The sequence below is a fragment of the Myotis nattereri genome (assembly GCF_964212035.1).
Source record: "Myotis nattereri genome assembly, chromosome: 8".
NCBI classification, from domain to species: Eukaryota; Metazoa; Chordata; class Mammalia; order Chiroptera; family Vespertilionidae; genus Myotis; species Myotis nattereri.
In genome coordinates this window covers 31,206,928-31,234,066 of record NC_138083.1, presented here as the reverse complement: position 1 = coordinate 31,234,066, position 27,139 = coordinate 31,206,928, and the positions used below count along the sequence as shown (strand labels likewise).

The following is a 27,139-nucleotide window of genomic DNA, read 5'->3' as shown; positions in this document are numbered from 1 at the left end:
GGTCCAAAGCCGGAAAGAGCCCAGAGGCAGCCTCCCAACTCTTAAGGTCATGGTTTGGAAGACACAGGAAGATGCCACTCTGTTCTTCCAGGCCTTTATTGGTGACAGCAATGGACAAGAACAATGCCAGGCACAGCAACACCATGGCCCAGCACCTGGGTGGCAGGCAGGCCCTGCAGGGCCATTGGCACATCCAGCCCCAGCCCAAGGTCCAGTCTACCCCGGCCATGTCCCCGAATGTGCCGGAAGCCGCCTGTCCAGTTTGTATGTGTGGACCAGTCTGTCTGAATGTCTGAGCCGCTGCCTGCAGGGTCCCCCCATCCTCGGCACATGGTAGGGGCTGCTGGGAACACAGCGTGGCATTCCCCGGTGGACCACCGGGCCCCGGTGCTGACCGTGGGGGAGAGGGCCAGAAACTGGAGGTGGCAGTGGACCAGGCACAAAGTTCACTCCAGGGCCACATCCTACAAAAGAACATCATTTATCAGAGTGGGCTTCCAGCCAGGGGGAGCCCAGCTCTGCCTTTAGGCTGCTCTGATCCTCCAGGGTGAGTTTCTTTGGGCTTCAGTTTCCCCATGTACAAAATGGTAATACTTCCTCCACATCAGGAAACTGTGACAATCAATGAGCTGATTAATGAGTCTACATATGCTGTTCTAGACTCAGCTATGACTGAACCCAATCCTGAGGAGGGGGTGAGGAGGCTGGAGGACAAGGGTTACCCAACTACTCTCAGCCTGCCTGAACACAGGAGGCTAGGCTGGGAAAGGTGCAAGGAGAGGCTGGGAAAGTTGTGATGGGAGGCTGCAGAGGCACCTACCTAAATGGGGTGGCACTGAGAAGTCTTCCGTTGTATTATAATTGAAGAATTCATGGGGTGGGAAGGGCTGGCATGGGAAGAAAGGGGCATCCTGGGGCAGGGGTGGGAACAAGGGAGGTGGGGAGGGCTGAGGAAGGGGGTAGAGAAAAGGCATGGGAGGGGGCAAGGGAGAAGGTGGGGGCAAGGCCAGCTGCTCCCCAAAGTCTGGGGGCTGCCCCTGGCTTCCCTGGAACAGATGATCCGGCTCTGGCCAGTCCTCAATCCATGGGTCTAGGAATGGGATGGTTGTTTTAGGAAGGCCTGAGAGGCCAGGCTGCCCTGAACTGTAGCCCTCCACACTCCTAAACCTCTACTCCCTCCTCCAGGCGGGAGTACCTTCTGCCATCTACCCAGTTTTCCTCATTCCCTCTCATTTCAGGCCAAGCCCAAGGTGTGCTCCTTCTCCCTTGCCTTTCTCAAAAGTCAGCAGATCCACCTTTGTTCTGACCTCATGCTCCCCTCCAAAGAGCCTTCTACCTTTGTTTGCCCAGATCTTGGGTCTTTAGTCTTTCCCTCTCCAAGCAACTAACTGCAGAGCAATAAATAAGTTAGTAAATCTTCTCTCTTATAAACATAAAGATCCTGTCACCCTCTTCCCCAAGTAGTGCCTGCTCCTTTCAAATGTCCAGAGTATTGTGCCCAATTTCCATCCCCTCAGCAACTGCTCACTACCTCTTTTACCCCTGCTCCAATTCTGCAACACTTTTCCCACTAAATGTAGCCACTTCCTGGCAAATTTAACAAATTCCTTTCTTCCTGAGGGTCACATGACATGGCCAATAGCCTTGTCCTCCCTGAAAATGCCTCTAACTTCATCTTTTGTTTCCTCCATTAGCCTCTCTTTCCTTCCACCTCCAAAATGTGGCTGTTGTTCTGTCTCCTCTGAGGTTCACACTCATGTCCTTGAGCTTCCATCTCTGTGAACACCACTGACTCCAAGTCTACTCTACCTTTCCACAGTACCTCAAACAGAACTGTCCTGACCAAACTCACCAACTCAGTCTCCCATCCAACTTTGCCTTTTGATGCCCCTATTTCTGTAGCTGTAAACTGGACTCAGGAGACCTGAGCCACCACAATCTAGCCTTACAGCCTTTAGAGCATCCCTTCTTTGCTGGGGATCAGTTCTTTCATCTAAAAAAACAAGGAAATTGGACCATTATATAGTCAAAGTCCTAATTTACCTCCCTGATGCTCCAAATCCTGGCTGCCAAGCCCCAGAAGTCTGCCTCTATGACATTTCTGGCCTGCCCACCATCGCCTCCAGTGCTTTGATAAACAGCTTTCTGACACAACTCATGTCTCTCATTCATCAAACACTAACCTGTAGATACTGTGCACACAGCAATTGTGCTAAACATGGAAGCAAAAGGGCTCGTGAGCCGTCAACAAGGGAGACAGGAAACTTTTCCTTTGAGGCTGTGATCCAGAGGAGAAGCAGACGGAAAAACACTCAGCCATGATGTCCCCTTTGGAGTGGGCGGGAACTGAGCCTGACAGCACCAGCCAAGGGACTTCTGCACACTGCCTGGCTTGGCCTTCCTCCCTGTCTTTCTTTCTACCCTTCACTTCCATGCCTAGCTCAAAGTACTCCCATTTCTTTCTAGTTCATCTGCAGGGTAGGGATCTTTTGACAGGCTGTCTCATGTACTCAATGCTTGTAGAAGACCGAAGAACCAGAACTTGGACTGCCCTGTTGCTCCTGTGATCTTACCCTCCCCAGGGGGGGAGAAAGAAGCCATCCTTAAGGGGCCTCTATTCCCCTAGAGTACCTCTGTTCTGTTCTGTTTGTGCGCCCTGTGCTATGAGGGCCCTCTCTGCATCACGACCCTCCCCACTCATGATAGGGCTCACCAGGGGTGTAGTCACGCTTGGGCAGCTCCACACCCCAGGCGTCAGCCACATGGGTCAGAAGCAAGTGTGAGAGATGTCGGTGGGCATGCTGGTCCCAATGGACACCATCCCGGTGCCGGTGCCGTACTGCATGCCGGAAATGAAAGTGGAGGTCCAGGACGTCGAAGCAGTGGTCCCCAGCCAGCGTGGCGCTGTAGAAGTTCCCTTCAACCACATCCCTCCGCAGAGAGGCCGCCAGGGGCTGGAGCTGAGAGAAAGTACAGCATATAAGAGCCACAGAGTGAAGCAGGCTGGGGATGGGCGGTCCTCTACCTACTAATCAACTGTCCCCTCCTTCCATCCTGGGGCTGGGTCACTTGCCTCAGGCAGAAGGAAGCCCCCAGTGACACGCTCTCCCAGGGGCATTGCCATATTCCACACCAGCAGGCAGGAGTCTGGCAACACCTGGTCCATGCGCATGAACACCCGCTCCAGGTTCTCTCGATAACTCTCCATTGAGAAGCGGCCATACCTGTTGGGCAGCACAGGGGGTGGGCAACAGCACAGAAGCAGATGGCCTCTGAGCCATACCTCCACCCCCAACCAATGATTTCCCTCTCCCCTCGCCTCAACCTGGACAGATCCCAGAGGCAGGAGTTGATGATCACCAGGTCCGGAGTAGGCCCATAGGTCAGCTCCTCCAGGACGCCCTCCAGGTACTCGGAGTAAACTCGGGTGAGGAAGTAGAAGCGCACAAGGTGGTGGCCAGAACCCGAGCAGAACTGGCGGACCTCTCGGTACTGTGTCCCGTTGTGCAGCTCGCCCAGCTGACCCCCAGCCACCAGCTGGTCCTGTTCAAAGCTCAGTTCCCCCTGCCCACCCCCATACCCAGCTGGTCAGACCCATGCCAGGGAGGAGAACCCTGCCAGGCCAGGGTCTGTGCCCACCCACCACTGGCATGGCTACCGAGTTTCCCTCACCTTGGCTTTCAGCTGGGCGGCTGTGAGCAGCGAGTCTTTCTGGAGCAGGAGCACCAGGTCCTTGTACACAGCTCGCTGGACTGCAGGGAGACAGATCCCAGGGCTAAGGCAAGCCTCACCCCGTCCCCGTGTCTCCCAAGTCCTAGGGCTGGGGTTGCCCAACACCACTTCTTTGGGGTGCTGACTTTGAGGCAGGAGAAAGGGTGAGGTTCAGAAGTCCTGGCACTGCCACCGATCCTTCTAGTTGTGCACCACCCCCACCTTAGTACATATACAGGGACCTGAGATCACCTAGCTAGCAGAAGTCAGCCGAGTCACCTGCTCCCATAAGGGAAATTATGGGCGATGTCAGGGAGGAAAAAAAACCACTAAGCAAGATGGTGTGAAAAGCCTGACAGGCTACATCTGTCAGGACACCTGTGAAGGTGCACAGGGAAATAAAATGAGAAAACCTACTGGCCTGGAATAAACTAGGGGTCAGAGAGGAGGTGAGAGATGGAGGCAAAGTCTCCAGACTTAGAAAACAGGCTGCAGGTGCGGGCCTGGGACGTGTGATCCTAGAGGAGCACTCACTTGAGTCCCCCAAGATGACCACGAACTTGTTGTGTAGCAGCTGTTGGACTTCCGAGGCCTGGAGGTGGACCATGGTGCTTCGCCGGGGGCGGCGCGGCTCCGTGTTCTCCAGACAGAAGACCATGGCGCTGTGGACACGGACCGGGCTGCAGGGAGAGGCCACTTAGCCGCGCGAGGGCGGGAACGCGGGGAGGGGCGGCCGCAGGGCCCAACGCGGGAGAAATGAGAGCAGCGCCGGCCCCTCCCCGGCAGCTCCAGGCTCCAGGGACCAGGAGGCGGCGGTGGCGGCAGAGTGGGGCCCATGGTGGCGCGGGCCTCGGCCACCGCGGGCGCCAGAGGCAGGGGGTCGCCAGGCACGGAGGCCTCCGGGGCACAGAGGCGCTTCCCGCCCGGCGCCGCCCAGCGCCCCGCCACGTGCCCGCCGCCGCCTCGCGCATGCGCGCGCACCCGCTCGCGCCAATTACCGATTCCCGGAGCGCCGGGCAGTTCACCCGCGAACAGGGCAGGCCCGCGCCCCGCGCGCCTCGCCTGCAGTGAGCTCCAGGCCTGGCCTCATGTTCCCGCGCCCGGGGAGGTCGGTCGGTGCGGCACAGTCCCCGCCCCGCAGAGCCCGTGCGACCCGGCTAGCCGTCGGTACGAAGCCCGGCGCCCATCGTTCTCCATGCGTGCGTCGCGGCGGCCCCGACGGCGCCTCGAGCCTCGGCGCCCGGGGCAGCGACGCTCATAGCTCCCACTTCCGGTCACCCATGTCCCGCCCTGTGCACCCTCAATGCCCGAGGGGACAGGAAGGAGGCGGGGCTGGCTGCCGTGTCGGGGCAGGAACCAGAGCCAGGCCCACCGAGGCGGGCACTAGGCCCGGGTGTGGGCGGGGGAGCGGCGGCAGCCGAACGCAGCTGCCCAGAGCGCTCCAGGCAGTGGCGGCGGCCTCGCCACGTGACCCGGGAGGGCGGAAGCGGAAGTGCCGGCCCGGAGCCCTGGCTAGGCGGGAGTCCCTTCAGTGCTGCCCCGCAGCCCCCTGCACCAGCCATGGACTGCTACACAGCGAACTGGAACCCACTCGGGGACTCTGCCTTTTACCGGTGAGCCGCCCCGCCCTCCCACCCACCCACGGCCTGGCTTACCCCGCTCTCCCGCCGGCTCCAGTCGGGGCGGAGCCCGCCGCGCGCGACCCCGTCACTCGGCGCTGGGGTCCGCCCCTCGCCGGCTCTCCCCCGGCGTCTGCCACTGAACGCACGGAAACTGAGGCAAGCCTAGTGGTCACACAAGTAGGGACCGAGCCCAGCGCTGAAGCCCAGGTCTGCCAGCCTCCGGAATGATGCTCCGGTCCCGTTGGAGGAGGCCGCCGGGTGATAGCGCGTGCCCAGTCTCCTGCCCGGAGGTCCTGCTGAAGCCAGACCGCAGGGGCGCGCCGGGAGGCGGAGGGGCGCGCGGCGGGCGGGGGAGCAGTGCTGACCAAGGCGGGGAGAAGGGGACCAGTCGTCCGTGGATCCGGGGCTGCGCGAGTTGGGACCCCCAGCTCAGGACAGCCCCCTCGTGGGAGTCGTAGAGCCCACTCATCTTTCTAAAGCGTACCTTGTTTACATCATTATCCTTGGTGCAGACGACTCTCGGTTCAGCCGTGGGCAAACTACGGCCCGCGGGCCGGATCCGGCCCGTTTGAAATGAATAAAACTATTGAAAAAAAAGACCGTACCCTTTTATGTAATGATGTTTACTTTGAATTTATATTAGTTCACACAAACACTCCATCCATGCTTTTGTTCCGGCCCTCCGGTCCAGTTTAAGAACCCATTGTGGCCCTCGAGTCAAAAAGTTTGCCCACCCCTGGTCCACAAGTCGGCTCCTGTTGATCTCTCCAACTTCATTTGCCCTCTTGTACCCAAGTTTTGTGTTCGGTTGCACAGAACAGGACCCCAATCTATCGTGAGGTTTCATGGCTCCCTGTGTTTGCCCCAGCCTGCAGTTACTTCTGTGGGCGCTGCCATGTCCTTCATTATTTATCTGTCTGGACCATTCGTGCTCATCCTTTAGGATAAGTTCAAGGGCCCTTTCTGTTCTCTTCCCTGACCCAACCCAGTAGAGACAGCTGACCTTCCTTTGGACCCAGTGCCCGGGTCTGCTATGTATGACACAGTAGGGCCATGTTTGTATAGTAGGTTTCTTCTGCCAAACCAAGTTCCTTGAGGGCTGAGAGCATATTTCTTACATCTCTTTATCTCCAGTGCTTATTTAGAACAGTGCCTGCTATGTAGTAAGTAGTTGCCCAATAAAGTTTTTTTAAAAAATACTTTATTGATTGCAACTAAAGATCACAAAGACATCTCCTTGGGGTCTTATATCAATAAAAGACACCATGTTGCCCTTAAGAGGGACAAATGCCTTGTGGCAATTTTTAGACCTCGGTTGCATTTGTTATTTCTAATAAGTATGTTTCTACAATATGGGGAAAAAATGCAACAGTTAAAATCGGTAAAGTGAGGAAATAATATCTATTTTTGTGGAGAAGGGATGTAGTTGGCATGAAATTTAGTGTCTACAACAACACAGCCATACACTTTTGAAAATATTAACTCGTATTACTTTTGAAAATATATGTTGCCTATGCAGGCTTGTTAAACAGGAGAGTACTAAAAATAATGGCCTCATTATTACAGAACTCCTATTTATGATATGAAGTTTTAGCTTTGTTGATGCACTAGGAAGTGGAAATGTTGGCCTGCGTGGCTAGCCCACGTTTACCTGTCTGTGCTGTGCTGCAGAAAGGAGTAGAAGTCTAAGCCTTGCTGTGGAGCTATATTTTTTTTTAAATATATTTTATTGAGTTTCTACAGAGAGGAAGGGAGAGATAGAGAGTTAGAAACATCGATGAGAGGGAAACATCGACCAGCTGCCTCCTGCACACTCCCCACTGGGGATGTGCCCGCAACCAAGGTACATGCCCTTGACCTGAATCGAACCTGGGACCTTTCAGTCTGTAGGCCGACGCTCTAGCCACTGAGCCAAACCGGTTTCAGCTGGAGCTATATCATTTGGGCTAACAGCAGTTGTGCCTTTCTATGTACTATACACTTTGCTAAGTACTTTTGTCTGTATTAACTTAAGTCTCACAATCCCACGAAATTGATAATCATTATTGTTGTTTGGGTTTTTTTGTTTGTTTTTAGGTATCATTTTTTTTTTTTTTTTTTAGGTATCATTATTAACACCATATTACTGATGAGGAAACTGAGACACAGAGAGGTTAGGTGACCAGGTTACACAGCTAGTAAGTAGTGGGGTGAGGATTTGAACCCAGCCTTATTCTAGAACCTGTGCTAAAGCATAGGTTTGTTTGGTTGGTTTTTACAGGAAAATAAAATAGTATTTCCTAGCTTCTCCACCAGAGTGGAAATGCTTTAAGTGCAGATACTTGGTGTTTATCTGTATTTGTGTATAGCCTTACTACATGTTCGAGTGAAATGAATGAATGATAAACAGGTGGCAGGCAGAGCATTTTTGAGTCCTATCTATAGGATAGGATTCTTTTTCTTTGGAGGTGGTGTTCTGGAAAACTTACTAATTGGAAAAGGCAAGGAGAGGGAATGATGATTAATTCTATGGGGCTTCAGAATTTTAGCTGTTTTTATCCTAGAAACCCAATTTGGGATAATCCTATTAATTAATTTTGCTCAACCCTCTGCCAGGCTGAATGTATCAACCAAAGAAAAGACATGGGCCCTGTCTCCCCTCATAGAACTTACAGCTAGCAGGGGAGACTGTTGATAAACACTAATGACTCAGTATTTGTTTGGTCATAATCACTGTAAAGGCAGGGTATAGGGTTCTAAGACAGCGTATAATAACAGAGTTTATTCTTGTACTAGAGGCCCGGTGCACAAATTCATGCACCAGTGGAGTCCCTCAGCCTGGCCTGCAGGATTGGGCCGAAACTGGCTCTCCGACATCCCCCGAGGGGTTCCGGATTGCGAGAGGGTGCAGGCCAGACTGAGGGACCCCATCAGTGCACCATCGGGATCAGGGAGGGACGTGGGAGGTTGGCCGGCCGGCCGGGGAGAGACCACGGGAGGGCTCCAGGGTGTGTACGGCCTGTCTTGGTCAGTCCCGATCAATGGACCCCAGCAGCAAGCTAACCTACTGGTTGGAGCACATGGTCAGTGCACATCATAGCAACTGGTTGACCGGTCAACTGTCTGCCCACTGGTGGTCAGTACACATCATAGTGAGCGGTTGAGCAACCTTAGCATATCCTTAGCATATTACACTTTGATTGGTTGAACGGACAACAGGACACTTTGCATATTAGGCTTTTATTATATAGGATAGGATTATATATTTTTCCATATGAACAACTATAAACTTACTTTTGCCAAACCCTGTATATTTCTGAAACTCTTCTTAGAAGTAGACTATTTTAGCAGATTTTTTTGGAGTTTGTGTGTTTGGGGTTGTTTTCTTTTTTGCATATATAAAGATAAACGTTTTAAAACTTGTAGTTAAACACATATGATAAAAAAAATTACTATCTTATTCATGCAAAAGTACAATCTGGTAGTGTTAGGTATTTTCACATTTTTGTGCAACCACTCCCCCAAAATTTTTCATCTTGAAAAACTGAACCTCTATACCCATTAAATAATAATTCCTCATTTCCCCCTCCCCCATCCCTGCCAACCATCATTATGCCATTTTCTGTTTTTATGAAATTGACTACTCTAGATAGGTCATATAAGTAGAATCATACAGTATTTGCTGCTTTGTGACTGGCTTATTTCACTTAACATACTGTCCTCAAGGTTCATCCATGACACTAGAATGTATCAGAATTACCTTTCTTGTTAAGTCCATTGTAAGTATATCTCATTTTCCTTCTCTGTTCATCCTTTAATGGACACTTAAGTTACTTTTACGTCGCAGCTGTTGTGAATAATGCTACTATGAACAGTAGTGTAAAAATAGCTCTTCAAGACCCTGTTATCAATTTTATTGGATATATACCCAGAAATGGAGTAGTTAGATCCTATGGTAATTCTGTTTAATATTTTTAGGAACTGTCACACTGTTGTCTGTGGTAGCTGAATCATTTTACATTTCCAGCAACAGTGTACAAGTGTTCTTCAGTAGTATTTGTGTTTGTTTTTTTGGTTTGGTTTTTTTTGTTTGTTTGTTAATCCTCACCCAAGGATATTTTTTCCATTGATTTTTAGAGAGTGGAAGGGAGGCAGGAGTGGGGGAGAGAGGGAGAAAGAGACAGAGAAACATCAATGTGAGAGAGACACATTGATTAGTTGCCTCCACATGCGCCCTGACTGGTGCCGGGGATCGAACCTACAACCCAGGTACATGCCCTTCACTTGGAATCGAACCTTCTACCCTTCAGTACATGGGATGACACTAATCATTGAGAAACACAGGCCAGGGCACTATTTGTTTTTGAAAGAGGTAGGAGTCAAGGGATTTCAGGGATGATGATGGATTCTCTTTAGGGTCTAGAAATTTTGTAATTAATAGATTATTCCCCAAGGCCAGATGTAATCTGCTTCTTCATTCCCAGTTGTTTGTCAACCCAGCCTGGAGGTCATATATTTTTTCTTCAATGTTTTCGTTGATTTTAAAGAGAGAGAGGAAATATTGATGAGAGAGAACCATCGATTGGCTGCCTCCTGTGTGCTCCCTACCAGGGATCGAGCCTACAACCCCGACTTGTGTTCTGACTGGGAATCGATCCAGCAATCCCTGGGTGCATGAGAAAATGCTCAACCAACTGAGCCAGAGCTGGGGATCATCTATTCTCACACCATACTGGATCACTGGATTAGATTCTAGTTGAACATTTTCGGCAGAAATGCTTTGTAGGCAATGACATGGTGTTTGTGCTGCATCACATCTAGAGTCATCATTATATTGGGTTGTCTGCTGTGAAGGATGTTGACATTAACAAGGGGGTTAGGATGGTGATGGCAGATCCTTCATTGTGAAGTCATATGTCCCCCTTTGTAACAAGCAAGTGGATTGTGGGATGGTACACTGGTTGCATCAGTATGAGTCTAATCAGGAGACAGAGAGCAAGGACTGACTAAATAGGTGAAGTTTCATGTAAAGAACTCTTAAACTGTGATAACAAAGTAACTATAAGATAAAACTCTGTCCTCCCGTAGGGCTGAGGAGAAAGAAAGGACAGACTTAGAAGGAGATGGAAGTACCCTCCCTAATTGGTGTTCCAACCTTGATGGGAAAGGTATAGTTGCAGCCCACTGGATAGTGGAGAAGATTGTTGGTTTGCCAGGGCCAGAGCTGGTCCATAGTCACTATACAAGCAGGAAGCAGCCCTCCTTGACACAGATGAGCCATAGCTGGTGGCCAGGTTCCTGGGGTTGCACAGAGAGTGAGAGCACCAATGTGAGTGGGAGACCTGAAGCATGCACTGTCTGTGTGGAGAGAGCCACAGGAAGATGGACCCCAGTCTAGGCCACGGCTGTGGGGTTATCAAGGGATTGTTGGTTCTGGGTGTATGGTTGAGGCAGAGCATCACCAGGTGGCCTCATACCCACACTGCTGACTGACCTTGCTGCTGCTGGAAACAGAGTTCCCTCCTCCTGCAGTGTCCCTACACTGCCCTCTACTGAGAAAAGCTAACATCTAGTTCACGAGCAGCACGTGTTGAAGGGTAAATTTGGAGTTGACAGATAAATTGGTAACTACTTAGCTCCATATGCACCCTCTATACATTTTCGAACTTCCTCATAACAACAAAAGTCTATATTTTTGCTAACAAAGCTACCACTATTCTTCTTACAAGTAAATACTCATTCCCAAAATTGAGAAAACAATCTTAACAGTCATTATATCTGTCACCATATTAATTTCTCCTTCAGTCCCACTGAATATTCGTGTTACCCAAAAATGAAATTGTAAAGTTAACCTCCAATTATTTGTGTGTAAATAAAAAATGAGAAGGAGAGAGAAGATAATGGCTAGTGTATACATATAAACACATGCATATAACAGGCATGAAGAAAATGTGCACAGTGACTATAGGCTTCATTTCTGTAATTGGTCATGAGATTGTAGTTGTTATCTATGGCTTCCTTCAACTGCCCATTTCTTGTCCTCAGCCAGAACCTCCTCTCCATTTTTTATTTACACACAAATAATTGGAGGTTAACTTTACAATTTCATTTTTGGGTAACACTAATATTCAGTGGGACTGAAGGAGAAATTAATACAGTGATAGATATAATGACTTTTAAGGCCAGCCACTTCTGGTGATGGGGTATTTGGGTAAGACTAATTGATCTCATGGACCTGAGCCCACTGATGCTCTGGTTCTTTACATAATGGAGTGACCCAAACCTTCATTTCAGTCATTCTGCTTTCTTTGGTTGCTGAGGTTTTTCGTTAAACTTTATGATCAGGTACAGAAGTACTAAGAGGTGCCGCAGGGGATCCCCTGGGTGTCAGACATAGTCCTTCTTGCCTCCATTATGTAGCAGCAACTCAATTTCCCCTTGGTAATCAGGATAATCACTTCAGCCAGTAAATTAACACCATTTTCTTAAGCCTGTTGGTTCAGTGGCTTAAGGAGCCCAGAATGGCAAGGCGGCACTCTTACCTTCCAATTCAGTGAATTTATTGTTGTATCTCCTGGTGGAAACATTCTCCCCATGGAGACTAACCTCTCCAAACCAAGAGATCTCAAAGTTATGGAACTGGAAGCAACATGTTTGTAAGAGTCAGTAGGTGTAATAATGAGAAGAGCGAGCCACTCTCACTTCCATCCCTTGATTCTGACTCTAGAGCGGTGGTTCTCAACCTTGGCTGCACATTAGAATCACCTGGGAATCTTTTTAAAATCCTGATTTCTGGGCCTCATTCTCCGGAAATTCTGTTTCTTTGTTATGGGGTAAGGCCAAATAAGTAATTGTTTTGGGGGTGATTTGACCTCCAGGCTAACTAGCTATGAGAGTCCGCTGTGTCTGCAGTGGGAGAGCTTCTGTCATGGATTGTTGTTTTCATCTGGGTCTAACCAGATATCTTCCTTCCAGTTTTCAGGATTCCTTTCTTTCCTTACTAGTGCCCTAAGGTTCACATGAGAAATGACATGTTGGTGAATTCAACTGTTATAATTTAACAATCCATGTAATTAAAATTTGCTTTTGATTTTCAGCAGTAACAGCTGTGTGGCTGTAATAACTATGAGATTGTTTTAGGGCTGTTATAGACGCTTTCTGCTTCTCAGACCATGACTTGAACTGAAAGTTAACAGACTCAAGCTTGTAATTTTCTCTTTGTAAATGTTCAAGTGCACTCAAAACAATCCATCCACACCACAGCCCTTACAATCATTATTATTGCCATACAATCAGGCACAGAAGTCACTCCCAAAGCATATGTTTGACTTGGCATGTCACCACAGAAAACTGCAGGCTGGATTAATTGTGATGTCACTGGGTGCAATGGGTTACTAATATCCATTTCCCATTGGCAGGGAGCTCAGCAATGTTCCCAAGCTTTAAGCACACGACCAAACTAATCCTCAAATCCCACCTTTGGGGTCTGTCTCTTGGGACCACTCTCAGAGTGAAGTCTTTATCAGTCTGGGTCCAGTCAGGAGACTTAAACTGGGAAAGTTTGAGAAATATAAGGAATTATTATATTAGCCGTGAAAAAAGAGTAAAGAGATAAGAAAATGTTATATGGTAGCCTAGGAGAGTACCCAAGGAATGACAAATTAAGAAGGGGGGCCCTTCCCAGGCTGGGGTTTAGGCCTCATTAGAGAAAATACAGGGTGGGGCAAAAGTAGATTTACAGTTGTTCAAATGGAAAATAATAAATAATAATACAGGAATAAATTGTTTTGAATACTCATAACTGTTCTTTTGCCCCACCCCGTATAGTTTTAGCCCACTAGATGGCAGAGAAGTTCACTGGTTTGCCTGGCCGTAGCTGGTCCATAGTTCCTACGAAGGCAAAGAAGCAACCCTCAGCCCTTGGCCAGATTGGCTCAGTAGTTGGAGTGTCAGAGCACAGACCAAAGGGTCTCGGTTTCAATTCCTGGTCAAGTGCAGGTACCCGGGTTGCAGGTTCCCCAGCTCAGGTAGGGGAGCATGCAGGAGGTAACCAATGGATGTGTCTCATGTAAATGTTTCTCTCCCCCTCCTCCATCTTTCTCTTCTCCCTTCCACTCTCTCTAGAAATAAACAGAAAAGATATCCTTGGGTGAGGATTAAAAAAAGAGGAAACCCTCTGGGGTTCAGGGGGTAGGGGAATATAGGTGAGCTGCAACTGGTGGTCAGGGTTGTGGGTGTGCAAGGGTGTTGGGGTAGCTGGTGCAAGCAGGTAGCCTGGGACACCAGTGTCTAAGGTGAGCCACAGCCAGTGGCTGGGAGCATGGGTTTGCAGAAGGGATCAGAGGAAACGCTCAAGTGGGCAGGCAGGACAGCCAGTGGCCAAGCATCTCGGCATGCAGAGGAAGTACAGCCTGGGCAGGAGGCCAGGAATGTGGCATCTGTCCAGGGAGCCGTGGGAAGGTGATCACTAGTCTGGGCAAGCCTTCTAGGTTGTTGCAGGGCTGGGGCAGATCTCCCGGTATCTTACACCCTGGCTGCTAGCTAAGCCTTGCTGGAAGCAGCAGTAGAACCCCTTCCTCATTCAGTGTCCCTCCAGCGCCCTCTACTGAGAAAGTGTAGCATCTTACTCACTGTGAAGGAAAAATGTATGCTGTCCCTTAAACACAACACACTGAAGCGTGAATTTGGAGCTGAGCAGCAATGAATTGATAACTGGCATGAAAGGTCTGTGTGGCTCTATTTTCCCATCAGATTTTCACCCATGATTTTAGTAACAAAGTGTCAAAAGAAAGGCATATGGGATTGTAAAAAATTCAAATAATACAAAAGTATATGGCCTACAAATTGGAAGTCCCCCTATCTCCTTCCCCCACTCACCACCTTCCCCCAAAGTGACCACTGTCTGGTTTAATGTGGAGGCCTCTGAGCATTTGTTCTATGTATTTTTATACATTCATGTGATTATATGTAAATATGCTTGTAAAAATATACATATGTGTGTACATATATATAAAGGTGTATACACACACACACACATACACATACACTGAGTGGTCAGATTATTATGACCGGCCAGATTATTATGACCACTCCGTCAGTACTTCATTGACACTTCCAAAAATACTGAATACTGAAAACTTCCTAAGCAAATACTCTCAAGGTTTTATTATTATTGTTATTTGCATAACTATTCCACTTCATTGTACTGATGGGGTGGTCATAGTAATCTGGCCAGTCATAATAATCTGGCCACTCAGTGTATATATACACACATATGCTCAGCCTGGCCAGTGTCACTCTGGTTGAGTGTCGACCCATGAACCAGAAGGTCACGGTTCAATTACTGGTCAGGGCACATGTCCGGGTTGTGGGCTCAATCCCCAGTAGAGGCGTGAAGGAGGCAGCTAATCAATGATTTTCTGTCATCATTGATGTTTCTATTTCTCTCCCTCTCCCGTCCTCTCTGAAATCAATAAAAATAGTATCTTTGGCAAATATGTTCTCCCACGCAGTGGGCTTCCTTTTCATTTAAGAAAAATATATGTGCTCTGTTTTTATTACATAAATGAGTTCATACTGAGCAGCAGCTTACATGTTTTATTTAACATGTTAGTTCCCTCAGTCACCTTATTTTGTTGTTGTTGTTGTTGTTAATCCTTACTTGAGGATATTTTTTCATTACTTTTTAGAGAGAGTGGAGGGAGAGAGGGAAAGGGGAGAGAGAAAGAGAGAGAAACATCAATGTGAAAGAGATACATCGATTGGTTGTGTCCCACACGTGCCTCGACCAGGGCCAGGGATTGAACCTGTAACCCAGGTGCTCTTGACCAGGAATTGAACCCGAGACCCTTTGGTGCTCAGGTTGATGCTCCAGCCACTGAAAACACCGGCTAGGGCCAGAGCCACCTTATTAATAGCCACATGATATTGCCCAGAATGGGCATACCATCGTTTATTTAACCAGTCCTCTTTTGATGAACATTTAAGAAGGTTTTTCCAGGATTTTCTGAAACTATTTTAAATAGTGCTCAGTGAATTCATACCTTTGTGCACTTGTACAAGTAGTTTTCTAAGTTAGGCTCTTGGAAGGAAACTGGTAAGTCAGAGGGTATACATATTTAAAAGTTGAATAGCTATTTCATGTAATAAAATCTTTTCCTTGTTAATTTCTGGGTTTTGTGTCTTGCTCTAAAAGACTTTTCCATGTTCACATTATAAAAATATTAGATTATATTTTTTCAAGATTTTTATGTGTAGTTTGAAAAGTGTTTTCACATAAAGTAGTATGATATGGCTTTTGACTAGCTTTCTACTTTAGTTTTATTTTCATTTAAAAATTTTAATTAGAAGGTAAAGAGGAGATAAATGGTGATAGAAGGAAACTTGGCTTGGGTGGTAAGCATAATACTAAATATACAGATGATGTGTTGTAGAATTGTATACCTGAAACCTGTGTAACTTTGTTAATGTCACCCCAATAAATTTAATAAAAAAATAAAGAAAATAAAATTAATTAGAGCCTTTTGTATTTTTTAAGAAAATATCTCTTCACGTGTATCACATTTTTCCCATAGTTTGTCTTCCTGCTTTATTTTAATGGATATTTTTTAATGTATAAAAGTTTTTTAATGTTAATTATCTTAACAAATAAGTATTGGCCCTTGCCAGGTAGCTCAGTTGGTTAGAGCATCGGCCAAGTACGCCACGGTTGTGGGTTCAATCCCTGATCAGGGCACATAGAAGAATCAGCCGATGGTCCTGCCCAGCATGGGTCAGTGGTTAGAGCATGGGCCTTCACACCAGAGGGTCTCTTGGGTTTGATTCTGATTAGGGGCGCATACCTGGGTTGCAGGTTTGAGTCCTGCCCCCCCACTTCCCAAATCCCCATTGGGGCACATGCAGGAGGCAACCAATCAATGTGTCTCTCTCATATCCATGTTTCTCTCTCTCTTCCCACCGTCACCCCCTCCCTTCCACTCTCCACTCTCTAAAAATCAATGAAAAAAATATCCTCACTTCTTAGGTGAGGATTTAAAAAAAAAATAATTAGCCAATGAATACATAAATAAGTTGAACAACAAATCGATGTTGCTCTCTCAAGTCAGTAAGTTAAAAAAAAACTTTCTTAAAAATTAAAGAACTGTTAATGTTTAAAAACTCAAAGTCTCATTCCTATCCCTGGTCTTATTCAACTAATTCCACCCCTCACCTACAAGTAACCATTGTTACTAGATTCTTATAAATCTTACCAAAGTTTCTTTTTTTCAAATGTAAGCAAATGTGTTGTTTTTACCCCTTTTTACATAGAAGTATACAGAAGTTCTTAGTTTTGTTTTTGTTTTTTTTTTTAAATATATTTTATTGATTTTTTACAGAGAGGAAGGGAGAGGGATAGAGAGTCAGAAACATCGATGACAGAGAAACATCTACCAGCTGCCTCCTGCAACCCCCCCCCCCCACTGGGGATGTGCCCGCAACCAAGGTACATGCCCTTGACCAGAATCGAACCCGGGACCCTTCAGTCCGCAGCCCGACGCTCTATCCACTGAGCCAAACCGGTCAGGGCAAGTTCTTAGTTTTTATTTGTTGGTCTTTTTCACTGTGGCTTCTGGGTTTTATGTCATGCTTAGAAATCATTTCTACTTTGAGATTGTTAAAATAGCCAAGATTTTTTCTGATGTGGCATTCTTTTTTTAACATTTAAATTTTGAATTCCATCTGGAAAATATTTTATTGTAGAGATTAAGTAATGAAATAGTATTTACTATGAGTCTTCCTGTATGGGCCATTGTCTCATTTCAGGTATCATTTTGCACTTATTTGAAATGCCAATTTTATTACATGTTCAAGTCTCAGGTCTTTTCCTGGATTCTGTTCCCTTCCATTGATCTATTTGCTTATTCCTGTGCCAAAACAAGTTTTAATTAACTTTAGTTTTATATAGTACTAGAGGCCTGATGCACGAAATTCGTGTGAGAGTAGGCCTTCATTCCCCTGGCTAGCTGCCGGCACCTGCTTCTCTCTGGCACCCAGAACCCAGGCTTCCTTCGAAGCCCTGGCTTCGTCCGGAAGGTCGTCCGGAAGGACATCTGGTCTCATTAGCATATTGCACTTTTATTATTATAGAAGATACTTGATATCTAATATACATGTGTTCTCATATTTTCAAATGTTTCTAAATATCTTCCAATATTTACTTTTTCAGATTATCTTTTCCCTCCAGACAAACTAGAATCAGTTTGGACTTCCCTTCCCCCCAAACATTGGGGGTGATTTTTATTGAAATTCTTGTGCATTTATAGATCATTTTAAAATATTTTCTGTCTTCTATATCCTTGAGTAAATTTTGATATGATTTTGTAAAAATGTTTTTATGTTTATTTTGGGGTACCTTATAGTTTTATTGCTGTCATGATCAGGCTCTTTTTAAAGTTACGTTTCTAATTGGTTCTTGCTCTAGTTATAGACAGTTGATTGGTGTAGACAATATATTGACTTCTGCCCGGCTGGTTTGGCTCAGCCGTTGAGTGTCGACCCAGGAACTAAGAAATCACCGGTTTGATTCCCAGTCAGGGCACATGCTTGGTTTCAGTCTTGATCCCCAGTAGGAGGCGTGCAGGAGGAAGCCGATGGATGACGTTCCTCTCTCATCGATGTTTCTATCTCTCTATCCCTCTCCCTTCCTCTCTCTCTTAAAAAAAATTTTTTTTCAATAAAAATATATTTTAAAAAAGAAAATACATTGACTTCTGTTGCTCACTCAACTGAGCTCTTTTATTCATTGTTCCATAGACTGGTTTGGATTTTCTAAGTAGACAATCACATTATTTGTAAACAGTAACAATCTCACTCCTTTTCCAAAATAGAAACTTCTCTGTTTTGTTTTGTTTTTTTTTCTTAAATTATTTTGGCTAGAACCCCAAGAAGAATGTCAAATAGAAAGACGGTAATGGTGAGCATCTTTCTGATCTTTAATGGGAAGGCTCCTGAAATGATACCAGCCAAAGCACTCTCCGTAGCCACCGATTTTCCTTGACATCCTGGAATAGTGCCTACTCCTCTGTTCCCTGCTCCCCTCCTACTTTGTCTTCTCATGTGGCACACACTGTCCTCACACATCTCAGATTGCAGTCATCTTGTGCTGGCTTGTGATTTCAGTTTCCTATTGTAAGCCAAGCATTCACAGATTGACATCTCTAACCCAGGACTCTCCCCAGCTCTGGACTCACCGAAGAGCTCCTCTTGGGTTTCTTTCAGGCACTGCTAACTCAGTACTTCTGAAACTGAGTTCTTTATTTAACCAGTGCTGAGCTGGACCCCCGGGTATAAAGCCCATGACCTGACTCAGTGTTATGAACCAGAAATAGCCCTGGTCAGTGTGGCTCAGTGGGTTGGGCGTCTTTCTGTGCACTAAGAGGTTGCTGGTTTGATTCCCTGTCAAGGGCACAAGCCCTGATTGTGGACTTATGGGCTCCTGGGCTCAATCCCCAGTAGGGGGGTCATGCAGGAGGCAGCTGATCGATGTTGTGCTCCCATATTAATGTTTCTCTCTCTCACTCCCTCCTTCTTCCTTTCTCTTTAAAAATCAATAAACTAAAAATAAATAAAATAAAAAATTCAATAAACTATTCTTAAAAAAAATCAGAAATAGAAGAAAGGCTCTCCATCCTGAGAGACCCTCTGGCAGGGTTTTATTTCCTGCTAATACAGACTCAAGCCGGCCACCCACCCCAGTCCTATCTCAGTTTGTGTCCTGGATATTGGCCACACAGCCTGTCTGTCCCAGGAGCTCCTGCCATCCTTGTGTACTTGCCCAAGAACCCCATCCTTGCCTGCTGCACCTAAGCATGCATATTGTTTCTAGTCATCACCTTCCCTCCCCGCCCCTAGAGGGGCCTCAAGTTTCCTGTGGAGAACAAATGGAGGTTTTAGGGGTTCCTCTGGGGCTCACTTCATCTAGATGCATGGGCACGAGGAGGCTAATTTCTGTTCACCTTTCTGTGGGCAGGAAATATGAGCTGTACAGCATGGACTGGGACCTGAAGGAGGAACTCAGGGACTGCCTGGTGGCTGCTGCGCCTTATGGAGGCCCCATTGGTAAGTCACCCCTCTGCCTCGGCATGCTCTGGGACCATGGGATGAACTCAAGGTCCTGATTCGTAGGGGTCTTATTGTTGGGTTGTTCTCGCTGGCATATGCCACCCTTCCCCCAAATTGAGATGCTTTTAATTCTGGTTCTCGTGAGGCCTGCTTCATATGGTGGGCCTGAGGAGCAGGAGTGAGGCCTGCTTCACGTGGGCTGGGACTAGGGAACTAGGACAGGAGGTCTCTTCTCCAACTGCAGCACTGCTGAGGAACCCCTGGCGGAAGGAGAAGGCTGCAAGTGTACGGCCGGTACTTGACATCTACTCTGCTTCTGGCATGCCTCTGGCCAGTCTGCTGGTGAGCATCCTTGGCCTGCCTTGGGGGTGGGGGCCAGGCAGTGCTTCTGCGTCCCAAGATAGTCTCATGAACTTCTTCTTCTCTACAGTGGAAGAGTGGGCCAGTGGTGTCCCTGGGCTGGTCAGCTGAAGAGGAGCTCCTCTGCGTGCAGGAAGATGGTGTAGTACTGGTTTATGGGCTTCATGGAGACTTCCGGAGACACTTCAGTATGGGCAATGTAGGGGCCACAGGAAGCTGGGGAAAAGGGATGGAGTCTGTGACCCTAGGATTTTTTCAAGGTCCCTCTCCACTTGTCCCTCTCCCCAGGAGGTGCTCCAGAATAGGGTTCTAGATGCTCGAATCTTCCATACTGAGTTTGGTTCCGGAGTGGCCATCCTCACAGGGGCTCACCGCTTCACCCTCAGTGCCAATGTGGGTGACCTCAAACTCCGCCGAATGCCAGAAGTGCCAGGTGAGCGCTGACTCCCCCGAGACAATCATTCAGTGCCCACAGACGTGCTTCCAGACTGCGGGATCCACAGAGGCAGAAGCTTTGGGCTCTGGTCATCCTGGGGTTGTCCTCTTGCCTGACCACAGGTTTGCAGAGCGCCCCCTCCTGCTGGACCACACTGTGCCAGGACCGAGTGGCACACATTCTTCTGGCTGTGGGGCCCGATCTTTACCTCCTGGACCATGCAACCTGCTCCACCGTGGTGAGGGCTTGTGAAATGGGAGTGAAATGGAAGGGTTGGGGGAGGCCTGGAGAAGGCTCTGAGAAGTTAGTATCTTTGGGTGTCCTCCCTGGCCCTGCCCCAGACACCCCCTGGCCTGGCCCCAGGAGTGAGCAGCTTCCTGCAGATGGCTGTTTCCTTCACCTACCGACACCTGGCACTCTTCACAGACACAGGCTATATTTGGATGGGGACAGCTTCACTCAAGGTTTGTCCTGGGAAAACACAGGGGCATTTTGCCTTGTCCAGGGATTCGGGTAGAGAAGGGGCTTTTTAACTTGAGCTCTTGGACAGGACCATGACATTCCCTGCATCCTTTCAGGAAAAACTCTGCGAGTTCAACTGCAACATCCGGGCCCCCCCGAAGCAGATGGTCTGGTGAGGATGGGAATCTTATGCTGCGGGTGAGGGTGGATATAGCATTGTTTCCTGGGACACTTTGATTCATCCTGTCTACTGGCCACGCCAAGTGGAGCTTGCATCATACCTTCTCTGCCAGTGCACACTGGAAGGGAACCCCTGCCCGCTGTGGGCCTCAGCTGGAGCTGATAGCACAGGGTCAAAGGGAAGCCCTCAAGTCAATCAGAGGACGGGATGAGGAGCAAGAATCAGGCACAGACTATCCCGAGGCAAAGTGATGTAAATAAGCAGTGACGTGAGAGAACTGGCTGAGGGCCTGGCGTCGGTGTGTGTCTCAGACATGATGTGTGGCGCTGCCCACAGGTGCAGCCGGCCTCGCAGCAAGGAGAGGGCTGTTGTGGTGGCCTGGGAGAAGCGGCTGATGGTGGTGGGTGATGCACCCGAGAGCATCCAGTATCCTTGAAGGGCTACCTGTGGGGATGGGAGAGGAGGGGGAAGGGGGGGTCATCTGGCCCGTCCCATCTTAGGAACCTTGACCAAGCTCAGGTTTGTGCTGGATGAGGACTCCTACCTGGTACCTGAGCTGGATGGGGTCCGCATCTTCTCCCGCAGCACCCATGAGTTCCTACATGAGGTTCCAGGTGAGGCCCTCACAAAGGCACCACAAGACCTGGGGCGGGGGCACCTTGGCACCACAGCTGCTGTGGGGCAGTGCTCCAGAGTAGGATTAGAGCCTTGAGGGAGAGCTGAGGGTTCCCTGCCTGCCTCCTACACTCACCATATCTCTTCCCCAGTGGCCAGCGAGGAGATCTTCAAAATTGCCTCAATGGCCCCCGGAGCACTGCTGTTAGAGGCCCAGAAGGAATATGAGGTAAAGCCCTGGGCCTCTCCCTGAACCCTAAAATGTTTTCCTTCCCTTAATTGGCCCAGCCCCCTGCCTGGGCATGGGAGGGTACAGCCAGGTGCCACCTGTGAAGAGGGCGTCCAGGCAGGACACTAGGCTGGGCTGAAGAAAGCCAGCTCAGGTGGACTAAAGTGACATGGGGCCCTCCATGTGATCATAGAGAGGGGCAGGGAGGCCCCACTATCCCCAGCCCAGGCACAAGTCAGGGCTACTATCAAGAGGTCTGAGGGCCGCCCTAACTGGTTAAGCTCAGTGGCTAGAGTGTTGACCTGCGGACTGAAGGGTCCCAGGTTCGAATCCGGTCATGGGCACATGCCCAGGTTGCAGGCTTGATCCCCCTGGCCATCCAGATATGCGAGTACTTGCGCCTTCCTGAAGTGCAGGGTGTCAGCAGGATCCTGGCCCATTGGGCCTGAGGCAGCTGATCTCTCATCATTGATGTTTCCATCTCTCTCTCTCCCTTCCTCTCTGAAATCAATAAAAATGAAAATAAAATAAAAGAGGTCTCAGGGCCTCTCACAGGCAATTGTGGGGAATACTGAACACCTTGGTAGACTGAGTGGGCTGAGGTAGCTTGGGCTCTAGCTTCTGCAGCACATTTGAACCACATTCCAGAGGGACGGGGGGCCAGATGTGGGGGTATTCTCCATCATGATGTTCCATCCCTGGCATTCCCACTTCCCCCAGAAAGAGAGCCAGAAAGCTGATGAGTACCTGCGGGAGATCCAGGAGCTGGGGCAGCTGACCCAGGCCGTGCAGCAGTGCATTGAGGCAGCGGGACATGAGCACCGGCCAGACATGCAGAAGAGTCTGCTCAGGGTTGGCTTGGGCTACACGGCTAGTGGGAGGGGCACTGGGCAGGGTTGGGCTGGTGTGAGGGGAGCTCGCTTCTATTGTCCTCTGGTTCTTCTCCGAAGGCTGCTTCCTTCGGAAAGTGTTTCCTCGACAGATTTCCACCTGATGGCTTCGTGCGTATGTGTCAGGACCTGCGTGTGCTCAATGCCATTCGGGACTATCACATCGGGATCCCCCTCACCTATAGCCAGTATCCCCAAGCCTGCTAGAAGGGTGTTCACAGCCAGGGGTGGCAGGGTGGGGGTGGGGTTGCCAGGGATACAGGGGGAAGAGGTACTGCCTGAAGGTCTTTAGCAAATAAGCCTTATTTACCAGCTGGATCCTTAACCAGGTAAAATGCAGATACAAGCAGCTCACCATCCAGGTGCTGCTAGACAGGTACAGTAAGCCCAAGGATGTGGGAGGAGGGCACTAAGTGGACAGGCACTACAGCCCCTGGTGGGCTCTTGTGGCCACTGCTCCTGACCCATTGCTTTGGAATCTGGGAGGCCCAAGGTACAGACTGTGGCCACTGCGCTCACTCTCTACCCTACCTCACCCATACCCTTACCAGGCTTGTGTTGCGGAGGCTTTACCCCCTGGCCATCCAGATATGCGAGTACTTGCGCCTTCCTGAAGTGCAGGGTGTCAGCAGGATCCTGGCCCATTGGGCCTGCTACAAGGTGAGGATATAGCACAGGGTCCAGGAACATATAGGGACTTCCACACCCTGGTGAGGTGTAGGAAATATGAAGTGTAGAGCTGAAGGGCCAGGTTCTGATTGAGGGCAGGTGGGGTGAAGGGTGAGACCCAGGTGTGTGTAACACCCCCTCCCTCTGTAGGTACAACAGAAGGACGTGTCTGATGAGGATGTTGCTCGGGCCATTAACCAGAAGCTGGGGGACACACCTGGTGTCTCCTACTCCGACATTGCTGCTCGGGCCTATGGCTGTGGCCGCACAGAGCTGGCCATCAAGGTGTGGGTGCCCAGCCCTTTCTAAATGCTCTGACCTGGGTTTCCAAGACCCCCAGGCCAGCTCCTTCTCTCTCTGTCTTCCTCCCCACCCCATAGCTTCTGGAGTATGAGCCTCGCTCTGGGGAGCAGGTACCTCTTCTCCTAAAAATGAAGAGGAGCAAACTGGCACTGAGCAAGGCCATCGAGAGTGGGGACACTGACTTGGGTGAGTAAGGTTTGGGTGAGGCCAAGGCCAGGGCCCCTGGGCTGAGCAAGGGACTGCTGGAGTCCCCACCCCACCTTATTGTCCCGTAGTGTTCACGGTGTTGCTGCACCTGAAGAACGAGCTGAACCGAGGAGATTTTTTCATGACCCTTCGGAACCAGCCCATGGCCCTGAGCTTGTACCGACAGGTGTGTGCAGTGGGCAGCGGTAGGCCTGGAGCCTCCTGAGCACCTGAGTTGTTCTTACTGTCTGATTGCCTGCCCTGGCTCCAGTTCTGTAAGCACCAGGAGCTAGAGACGCTGAAGGACCTTTACAATCAGGACGACAACCACCAGGAGCTGGGCAGCTTCCACATCCGAGCCAGCTACGCTGCAGAGGAGGTCTGAGGCCCACAGGGTGGGTGGGGCCTGTGGGCTGGGCTGTTGGTCTGGTTCCTTCACCAGGTATCTAGGCCTCATATTTGGCACACACCCCATCTGGTCCTCGCTGTTAAGGGAGAGTCTGAGAAGACATGAGGCCAGAATGAGGGTTGGTCCCACAGGAACTAGCCTTCCCACTAGGGGCACCAGAGTGGTTCACCCAATGGGTAAGGCTGGTCCTGGTGACCCTTGGCACAGGGATCGGGGAGAAAACTATCCTGGGTGGGGAGGGCTGAGATTTCTAGAGTGGTGAGCTCAGGCTTCCCTTCTTGCCCTCATAGCGTATTGAGGGGCGGGTCGCAGCTCTGCAGACAGCAGCCGACGCCTTCTACAAGGCCAAGAATGAGTTTGCAGCCAAGGTTTGGCCTACTCTTTTCTCCCTTGCCTCTTCTCCTTGTCTTCCACCTTGCCCCTCTCCTCTCCATCCTGCTTTATCCATGTCCCCAGGCCACAGAGGATCAAATGCGGCTCCTGCGGCTACAGCGACGCCTAGAAGATGAGCTGGGGGGTCAGTTCCTAGACCTGTCTCTACATGACACAGTCACGACCCTCATCCTTGGTGGGCACAACAAGCGTGCAGAGCAGCTGGCACGTGACTTCCGCATCCCCGACAAGAGGTTGGTGAGGGCTTCAAAAAGGTCCTGGGATCCCTGTCCCTCCTACAGCACCTCTAAGCCCAGTTTCCCCACAGGCTCTGGTGGCTGAAGCTGACTGCCCTGGCAGATCTGGAAGACTGGGAGGAACTAGAGAAGTTTTCTAAGAGCAAGAAATCACCCATTGGCTACCTGGTGAGGCAGGGGCCCTCCCTCCACCGCCTGACAGGGAGGATAGTCCTGGGGAGAGAGGACCGGGCCTAGAGATAGGCTGATGACCTACTGGCACATCTGTTCGACTGATGAAAATAATGGGTGCTTTCTGTGTACACGTGTTCATGGGCCAGGTACACAGGAGAATGGGCCTGAGTCGGCCTGCAGATGTCCAGGAAAAGTCCAATTTGAGTGGAGGGTGGAGGGGGACAGGGAAAACATATCTGCCAGGCAGTGGAGCCTATTTTGAGGGGGGTTGTTTTCTGTGGCAGACAGTTCAGAGGTGTAGGTAGGTGGGGCAGCCATGAGAGAAAACACAGGGCCTGAGAGGACAGGAAACACCTGTTGTGGAAGGGTAGCAGCAGCTGGTGGAGTGGGTGCATGGAAATAATTGGTCTCTGGGCTCTAACAGATCTTTGATTTCAGTTGTTTCTGCCCTGAGAATGTGGAGATCACACCTGTTGCAGGCGTGTGTCAGGGCAGGGGTAAGGGGATTACAGACACTGAAGGATATAAAATATACAAGGACAATGTATCCAGTTAGGGTTTTGCTCATAAGAGATGACAAGGGAGCTCTGCCTTATCTTCTCCCTTTATCCCCTTCCTCTCTAAGCCCTTTGTGGAGATCTGCATGAAGCAACACAACAAATACGAGGCGAAGAAGTACGCCTCCCGAGTGGGTCCCGAGCAGAAGGTCAAGGCCTTGCTTCTTGTTGGGTGCGTCGGCTGAGAACCCTGTGGGTGCTAGGTGGCTGAGCCAGTGGACTGGTGAGGGGCATGGTTTGTGTTCTTGGTCAGCCCAACACCATCTCCCCTCCTGCTCAAATCATAGGGATGTGGCTCAGGCTGCAGACGTGGCCATCGAGCGCCGGAATGAGGCAGAGCTGAGCCTTGTATTGTCCCACTGCACTGGAGCCACAGATGGGGCGACAGCCGACAAGATTCAGCGGGCCAGGGCACAAGCCCAGAAGAAGTGAGGGGCCCACCCTGCACGTCTCTTCAGGTCCTGAGCGTGGCAGAAGCGTCACTACTCCTTCAGCTTCTCCCCCGGAGCTGAGCTGAGGAGCTGGGGTAGGAAGGGAGCCAGGGGTCTGGTTGTAAATAAAGTTGAACCTTTTAGAGTGCTTTATGCAGTCCCACCTAAGCAACAGCAAGCTAGAGGCAGAACCATACAGACACCTCAGCAAAACTCCATGGTTGTGGTGGGTCTGGAGAAGGAGCTACATTTATAAGAGACCTGCCCCTTTGTACAGTTACCAAGGAAAGCTCTCTCAAGCTCCTAGCCCCCAGAAAGATTATGGGAAGGGATGACACAAAACTTAAGCAACAGTTCGTCCAGAACCATACCGAGAAGCATTGTACACACATACACAAGAAGGATGCTAAACACTTGACCATTATTTCATTTATTCCACATGCCAGCCCTGTGAGATAGGCAACATAACCCCATTTTACAGAAGAGGAATTTTAGGTCCAGGGAGGTTTGGTAACAGCAAATATGTGGCAAAATGGATTTGAAACCATGTTAGACATTTGGGCGTCTTAGAGCTTCTCCTTAGATGTTTGTGGTAACAGGAGGGATGACTCAGAGCTGGAACTAAAATTGGGCCCTTTGTAAGCAGGGGACCCTGATCAAGGCCCCGGTTTGCACTGGTTTGCACTGCAGTGCGAATTGGAGGACTAATGAGAGGAATGTGGCCAGCAGATTGTGGGGATTGGAGGAGGAGTCTTTGGAGACCCAACCACTGTTTGTAAACAGTGGTGATAATTCCTGAGTGGTTTCTGAGCTGGAGAGAAAAGGATGGAATTCTTTTGGCAATTCTGCCAAGACCTGCAAACAAGACACTGGCTTCACTCTACCTGGGAAGGAGGTTTCATCCGCAGTCAGTAGGAGCGCCTTCTTGGCCCTCTAGTGACCCTCTCTCTAGCCTTCAGTTTGCAATCCAGTGCACCTTGGCTTCATGTCCCAGTGCCCCAACCCAACACTGAGGACATAACTTTTTCCTCTTGTTACCCCCCCAGTCTAGAAGGAAGACAGAGGAGGAAACCAGAGTCCAGAGGAGGGCAAGCCTCATCACAGAGTGAGAGGCCCAGTAAGGTCTTTTTCTTCCCCCACCTGATTTGTAAATGTAAATTTGTGAGAATCCTCCCAGTAAATATAAATCAAGTTGT

General features: G+C 49.4%; 2 protein-coding genes across 8 annotated transcripts; one reads left to right on the top strand and one right to left on the bottom strand.

Moving 5' to 3' along the window:
• Positions 1-80: 80 nt before the first annotated feature.
• On the bottom strand, positions 81-5,463 carry PCED1A (PC-esterase domain containing 1A). Of its 6 annotated transcripts, none has more exons than XM_081097238.1 (8): positions 5,367-5,463; positions 4,246-4,391; positions 3,673-3,752; positions 3,326-3,564; positions 3,074-3,224; positions 2,714-2,960; positions 821-1,090; positions 81-464 (listed from the first exon to the last, which is right to left on the bottom strand). In XM_081097238.1, exons 2-8 carry the CDS (start codon positions 4,367-4,369, stop codon positions 217-219), a joined length of 1,359 nt encoding a protein of 452 aa, XP_080953364.1. In that variant the 5' UTR covers positions 4,370-4,391; positions 5,367-5,463; the 3' UTR covers positions 81-216. The 6 variants fall into 6 exon arrangements, with proteins under 6 accessions (XP_080953364.1, XP_080953363.1, XP_080953365.1 ...); XM_081097237.1 differs by lacking the exon at positions 5,367-5,463 and adding an exon at positions 4,710-5,180; XM_081097239.1 differs by lacking the exon at positions 5,367-5,463 and adding an exon at positions 4,710-5,020 and having other exon boundaries at positions 4,246-4,373.
• Positions 5,145-27,139, top strand: VPS16 (VPS16 core subunit of CORVET and HOPS complexes; the record flags this gene model as incomplete). 2 transcript variants are annotated; one of them, XR_013996329.1, is made up of 25 exons in its annotated part: positions 5,145-5,324; positions 19,321-19,409; positions 19,657-19,754; positions 19,843-19,971; positions 20,061-20,205; positions 20,331-20,446; positions 20,550-20,672; positions 20,787-20,842; positions 21,188-21,277; positions 21,371-21,465; positions 21,619-21,695; positions 22,416-22,547; positions 22,646-22,773; positions 22,926-22,961; positions 23,137-23,245; positions 23,405-23,539; positions 23,635-23,743; positions 23,833-23,930; positions 24,015-24,122; positions 24,443-24,520; positions 24,609-24,778; positions 24,853-24,949; positions 25,581-25,684; positions 25,800-26,038; positions 26,990-27,139. XR_013996329.1 is itself a non-coding variant. In XM_081097236.1 (24 exons), 24 exons carry the CDS (start codon positions 5,272-5,274, stop codon positions 25,942-25,944), a joined length of 2,520 nt encoding a protein of 839 aa, XP_080953362.1. In that variant the 3' UTR covers positions 25,945-26,094. The 2 variants fall into 2 exon arrangements, 1 of the variants encoding a protein (XP_080953362.1); XM_081097236.1 differs by lacking the exon at positions 26,990-27,139 and having other exon boundaries at positions 5,272-5,324; positions 25,800-26,094.

Bases quoted from the DNA above. Each gene is read 5' to 3' on its own strand.
- PCED1A (XM_081097238.1), bottom strand. From the start codon at position 4,369: ATGGTCTTCTGTCTGGAGAACACGGAGCCGCGCCGCCCCCGGCGAAGC. The intron at 3,565-3,672 runs GTGAGGGAAACT...GGGGGTGGGCAG, and splicing joins CCGCCCAGCTGAAAGCCAAG to GGGGAACTGAGCTTTGAACA. The intron at 3,225-3,325 runs GTTGAGGCGAGG...GCTGCCCAACAG, and splicing joins TGCCTCTGGGATCTGTCCAG to GTATGGCCGCTTCTCAATGG.